Source organism: Onychostruthus taczanowskii, unplaced genomic scaffold (genome assembly GCF_017590055.1).
Source record: "Onychostruthus taczanowskii isolate IOZ18803 unplaced genomic scaffold, ASM1759005v1 scaffold9, whole genome shotgun sequence".
In the NCBI taxonomy this organism is placed as follows: Eukaryota; Metazoa; Chordata; class Aves; order Passeriformes; family Passeridae; genus Onychostruthus; species Onychostruthus taczanowskii.
The window spans coordinates 15084322-15090423 of NW_024506993.1; the positions used below are offsets into that span (position 1 = coordinate 15084322).

The window sequence follows — 6102 nt, forward strand, 5'->3', positions numbered from 1 at the left end:
ATCCTGCGGGTGCTTACCGCCAGGCAGGGGCTGTGCTGCTGTGACAGCTCTGGGGATGTTATGCCGAGGCCGTTTTCCTTCACTCCTCTGTCTAAGAAGCAAAAGCTGTGTCAGTTGTGTCATTCCTGGGCTGGTTTGGGTGCTCCTGGATAGTCCTTCAAGGACAATGCTGGCCATTTTTGCAGAAAAAACAAAGCTGATCACCACAGGCCAGAAGATGGGACTGGGAGCATGGTGTAGTGCAAGAGTCAGGAGCCACATAGCTTAAAGCTCAGCTCAAACAAACAGCATGTGCCAAGGACTCGATGTGACATTGCCTGCGTGTGGGCATAGGACAAGCTGTGTGGTCTTTGACAGCTCTGTCACAGCCTCAGCAGGGTGTAGAGGCATTCTGAAGGCTCATCCCCATCTCCACAGGGATGCAAGGATCCCCTGCTGGCATCTGTGTGTTTGCACTCACACAATTGCCACCCTTCCCTTGTGCTGCAGAACGAGCGGCGCTGCGAGTGCAAGCAGGGCTACGTCGGGGATGGGATCCAGTGCCTGGAAGAGGTCGTGCCCCCCACGGACCGGTGCCTGGAAGACAACGGGCAGTGCCATCAGGAGGCCATCTGCACTGACCTGCACTTCCATGGTGAGCGTGCTCAACCCTGCAGGGCCAGCAATGGTGTTCCATGGAGAGGCCACATTCCTTCATCCTTCACCTTTGGCCTGGAGCTCCCCTCAGGAGAGCTGCAGGGTGGGATGACCAAGAGGGCAGGGACTCATCTCTGTAACTTGGCATAGTTGTCACATTTTCCTTTTCCCTATGTGTCATATGGGAAGGGTGAGCCATCCTTGTCTGCCCCATGTGACATGGCCTCTGGTGGCAGTGGCTCCCATGTGGAAGGCTAGAAGCTCAGAGGAAACCTCTCCCTCACTTGTGCTTTGTCCACATCCCACCCTCCTCAGCAGTGCTGCCCACGGTCACACAGGGACCCACGTGGCTGCCCAGGGAGGTGGCTCAGTGTGTCCTGTACTAATTGCTCCTGGGTATTTTGCAGATAAGACCATGGGTGTGTTTCACCTGCAGTCACCTCGAAAAAAGTACGACTTCACCTACGAGCAGGCTCAGGCAGCCTGTGCTGCAGAAGGCGCTTCCCTGGCCACATTCCAGCAGCTGGCAGCAGCGCAGCAGGTCAGGGAAGAGGTGGCTCTGTCCCCTGTGGGGCTGGGACAGGCCATGCATCTCCCAGGGCCTGGGCCAGCCCAGGGGTGACATGTGGGTGGGTGGGAGACCTCTCAACCCCTCAGCCAGGCCCTGTTTGCTCCATCTATATCCATGAAACAGGAGGGCTGGTGGGTCTTGCCAGGCACACTGGGATGGGACTTGTGACCATGCCCAGCACTTTGGGTGTTGGGGGTATGGTGGGTGAGGCACAATGGGAATGTTCATTGGGGCAGAAAACCTGGGACAGAGCTATTTTTAATCTAATCATTGATTTTCCTCTTCTAGATGGGATTCCATCTGTGCTTGGTGGGTTGGCTGGACAATGGCACAGCTGGATACCCCACAGCCTACCCCAACCCCAGCTGTGGGTCCAGCCGTGTGGGCATTGTGGACTACGGCTCCCGAAGCAACCTGAGCGAGACCTGGGATGCGTTCTGCTACCGGGAGAAGGGTGAGGACTTTCCCTGGGGACAGTGCTGCTGGGCACAAGGGCTGTGTCAGGGCAGCAGGCAGAGAACTGCCTTGGAGCCTGAGGGCAGGCAGGCACACCCCTCTCCCCATGCCCATGTCCAGAGGGAACGTGATGAGAATATCCAGAAATCCAAAGGTGCTTGGTGCAGCCAGGACTGGTGAGTCCAATCACAGCCTGGTGTTCCTTTGCAGATGTGACCTGCAGCTGCCGTGATGGGTTTGTGGGAGATGGGTACTGGTGCAGTGGGAAGCTGCCCGATGTGCTCGCAGACCAGGACCGCTTCTCCACCTTCTATTCCGTAAGCGACGCTCTCCTGGTGCTGCAGGAGCAGCAAGGCAGACAGAGGGAGGGATCAGCTGGGACAGGGAGGAGCTGGGGTTTGGTATTTCTGCAGGGTAGAGGCTACAGAGGGGGTTTCTTTCCAGGGCTGGGGTGTTCCTGGGCTGGGGAAGGGGATGGCATTGTGCTGTCAGCAATGTGCTGATGGGGAAGATCTCCCGTGTCTTCCAGATGTTGCTCAATTTTGCCAATGACACAGAAGAAGGACTGGATTTTTTCATGTATTTGTCTGATATCTCTGCTCCTAAAACTCTCTTTGCCCCTCTGAATTCTGGCTTTGCAGACAATGAGGTAAGCAAGCAGGGATGAAGTATCAGAGCCCCGGAGGTGAGCAGGTGTCACCAAAGCTGGCATGACAGTGTGAAATAGCCTGGGGAAGGGGGAGGAATGTGGGTCAGAGAGGACCAGTGATTGGAGGTCTCCAGTCCAACCATTTCCTCAGAAAAGCCATTTAGGTCAGGATGCTCAGAGCCTTCTACAGCTGAGTTTTGACAATCCTAAGGGTGGCAGATCCCCTCTGCTCTGCACACTCTGTGCTGTGCTGTCTGTGAATGGAGCTGTCTGTGGCCATGGAGAGAGCCTGAGCTTGGCTGGGGGCTGCACAGTAGCAGGGAAAGGGAGAGACCAGCTGATCCATTTCTCACCCCTGTGCACTGGTGCTTATTCAGACACTGACAGGAGAAGAACTGAAGCTCCACGTGTCATCCAGCAATGTCATCCTCTTCAGCTTCAACCTCACAACGGGCACCATCATCCCGTCCCAGTCAGGATACGACCTCCATGTATCAGACCTCCCAGCAAGCAACAGTTCAAAGCACTCAGTAGGTTTAGCCTTGGCAGAGGACAAAAAACAGCACAAGTTGTCACCACATCTCTTTTGAGACAGGGAATGATGGGGAGCCTTTCTGGGCAGGTGACATCATCTGTGTCCTGTGCTGTAGGACGCCAAGGGGATCAATGACACGATGATTGTGGAGTGGGACATCATAGCTTTCAATGGCATCATTCACGTGATAGCAGAGCCACTGAGGATCCCACCGCCCCTTGTGCACGTTGGCCAGGTGAGTCTGGGGCCTGAACAGGGCTGGCGTCAGGCCTGGGGCTGGGGATGATGTGACAGAGTCACCCCAAGAACTGGCCTTGTCCTCTGCTCTCTGGCACGGCTCATTTTGGGAGGGCTGCCCAGGGCCCCACTGCGGAGCAGCAGTCCGGGCGGTGCCATGGCTGAGCCGTGAGGGGGCCGCTGTTTCGGCACAGGTGAACGGTGCGGCGCAGGGGCCGGGCTCCGTGGCCACGGGGACGTTGTCAGCGCTGGGCTTCGCGCTGGCGCTGGCTGCCGGTGCCGGCGTCGCCTACTACTGCGTGAGGAGGCGGCGGCAGCTGGGGCAGTTCGGGTACTATCAGGTACGGGAGAGCTGGGAGCGGGTCGGGGGATGAGGGCGGTGGATGGAGCCGGGGGGTCGGGCGGATCGGCCGGGGCAGGTGCGGGGTGCGGGGTCCCGGTGCCGGGTGCGGGGTCCCGGTGCCGGGTGCGGGTGGCTGCGCGTGAGAGGGCGAACCGCCAGGGGGAGCCCGTGGGCGACAACGGGCAGGGGGTGGGCGGGGCTTCCCCCCGTGCCCGGAGCCCCGGGCCGGTGCCGCAGCGCCGCCCACCCGCCGCTCCCGCTGCAGGCCGATCTCCGCGGGGACGAGGAGCAGGAGGATGATGAGGCGCAGCCCCGACCGGAGCGCGCGGGCCCGCGCACCGCCAGGCCCCGCCCGCAGCGCCCGCTCGTGGCCATCCCCAACCCGCTCTACGGCGGCCACGCCCCCGACTACGAACCGCTGCACGTGAGCCACGCCCCGCCCCGAGCCCCGCCCCCGCTCCCTCCGCCCCGCCCCGCGCTGACGCCGCGCTCTCTGCCCCGCAGGAGCCGCCCCTGGCGGACACCGGCACCGACCCCCTCGGGTTCCCGCAGTGACCCCGCGCGGCCCCGAGCGGACCGCGGGGAAATAAACAGCTCAGCGCCACCGGCTGTGCCGCTCCTGCCTCGCCGCCGGGCCTCCCACCGCCCGCCCCGCCGGTACCGGCCGCCCCCAGCAGGTGGGAGCTCCAGCCCCTCGTGCCCCCACCCACGCCTGTCATGGCCCCGTAGGAGGTGGTGCCTGCCCAAGCCTCCAGCACCCAGAGCCCAGTTCAGCCGCTCCCAGGGACGTACGGCCCTCCGTGTTCACGGGCAGCATCCCCCGGGCCCGCGGGCCTCGCTGCTGTGCCCTCCCAGTGCCCCGTGCTCAGGTACGAGTCTCGTCAGTCACCACCCCAAACACCGTTTCCGTTCCGTGTGACGCTCCGTGCCGAACGGCCCAGCCTCGCTCTTCAGCCCAGGCTGCCCTTGGTCGTGCCCCGCGGAGCGCAGTGAGCGGGTTAGTCAGTTAGTTACACATGCTGCAGACGTTTATTGAGCTACACACTACACACAGCACAAAGACAAGTGCCACATGCACCTACAGCAGGTGTTTGATTAGAGCAGCCACGTTAACAAATTGTCCAAGCCACTGAGTTGAGCACAAGGCATCTTGAAAGTGTGCGACAGGCTGGCACATGGCACAAAGACAAGGCAGTGACACACAAGTGACAGACTGACAGGCCAGCCTGGCACAGCACTGGGGAGGAACAGGTAGGAGAAGAGTGTGTGTGTGTGACTCTCTGAGGGTTGCTGACACACGCAGCACCTTTCTCTGAGTCACAGGTCCTGGCACAGGGTCCTCCACAGCGCTCTGGTTCCTCTTCCTCAGCTGCCCCCACACTGACAGGCACAGCCCCTACAGCCATCACCACGGCCCAGTGCTCACACACCCCTGGTGCCCAGCTCCCTTACCCATTCTGCAGTCACTCATTCACCTCCTCTGTGCCTGCTCACTGCCAGGCCCTCCTTTCTCTGTCCCCTCTCTCCTCCCTGTCACACTGACTGCTCCTGAGCAAGCTGGCACTATCACCCTTTTGCTGTCTGCAAACTGCAGCAGTGAGGGGAGGAGAAGGAGGACCAAGGCAATGAGTATTCCTGCCCCTTCATCCTATAGTCATCACTTCCCACACACCATCCAGCTTTCTGAGGGCATGAGCTCCTGGCTCTGAGGGCCAGTATCACAGTGGCACAAACTTCCAACACCCTCTTTCCACCTCACCTGCCCTCTACCCCTCCCCAGCTCCCTGTGTGGCCCTGGGACAATCTGAAGCCTGTACAGGACCAGCAAGGCCCTGAGCCAGGTGCAGAGCCCACTCTCTGCACCTCACATCCTAAACCAGCTCTCACCTTCCTGGGCCTCCTGACTGTCACCCTTGTCCCATCCTATAGACTCTGGCATCACTATTAGCATCTCTTTGCTCTTCCTCCTGCTGAGGAGGCACCACAGGGCTTTGTCTGGCCATGCTCCCCACAGCACTACTACCCCCTCCCCAAACATCCTCATGTGCCCCTCCAGCCACCTTAGGCCACATCTCAGTGAACACAGATGAAGGTCACCACCTCTGCTGCCAGCCCTGCACCTTCCCTGAAGGGCTGAACACATCCCTCTGCAGCTCACAGCAGACCGCACCACATCAATTGCCAAAGTATTGATGTCACATGGCACCAAACTCCAAAATACCAACAGTGCACAGCCTTGACCTTTCTCAAAAAGCAGCCATGTCCTCAGACAGTAACTTTGAGACCCTGTGACCTACTCCCACACCCAAGGCTTGCACATCCTGCCCAGTGACCCAGCCGAGTCCCCCCAGCTGCACAGACCAGTCTGGTGGGGAGCAGGATGGGGCTGAGGGCTGCTGGACAGGTAACGCTGCTGCTGCTTTGGCATGTGATGCACTCACTGATGGCGTGAGTGGTTGCCCAGCTGGCAGCCCTGACCCTCCCTGTCCATCTGCAGTCACTCACGCTGCAGTCCCAGGCTATGGGGGCAGCTACAGACCTGACACACCTTGTCACACCTGCCGTGGGTTGTTGCCACCAAGCACTGGAGAGGGGAGCTCTGTGCCTGAGCCACGTGTGTGGGCACAGAGCAGGGAGGGGCAGTGTCCCACCACCAGCATTGGCCCCTCCATCTC

At 60.3% G+C, this 6102-nt stretch overlaps 1 protein-coding gene across 2 annotated transcripts in view; it reads left to right on the forward strand.

Annotated features, from left to right (window-relative positions):
• STAB1 (stabilin 1) overlaps positions 1–4036 on the forward strand; it is a 51733-nt gene extending 47697 nt beyond the window's left edge. Inside the window, exons 60-69 of one of the 2 annotated variants that reach the window (XM_041425752.1) lie at positions 490–634; positions 1044–1177; positions 1496–1661; positions 1874–1980; positions 2193–2312; positions 2690–2842; positions 2963–3082; positions 3279–3425; positions 3693–3851; positions 3932–4036. In XM_041425752.1, the coding sequence (XP_041281686.1) occupies positions 490–634; positions 1044–1177; positions 1496–1661; positions 1874–1980; positions 2193–2312; positions 2690–2842; positions 2963–3082; positions 3279–3425; positions 3693–3851; positions 3932–3982 (1302 nt within the window). In that variant the 3' untranslated portion in view covers positions 3983–4036. Of the gene's footprint in view, positions 1–489; positions 635–1043; positions 1178–1495; positions 1662–1873; positions 1981–2192; positions 2313–2689; positions 2843–2934; positions 3083–3278; positions 3426–3692; positions 3852–3931 lie in introns of those variants that run through there. The other variant, XR_005954211.1, reaches the window with a different exon arrangement.
• Positions 4037–6102: the final 2066 nt, after the last annotated feature.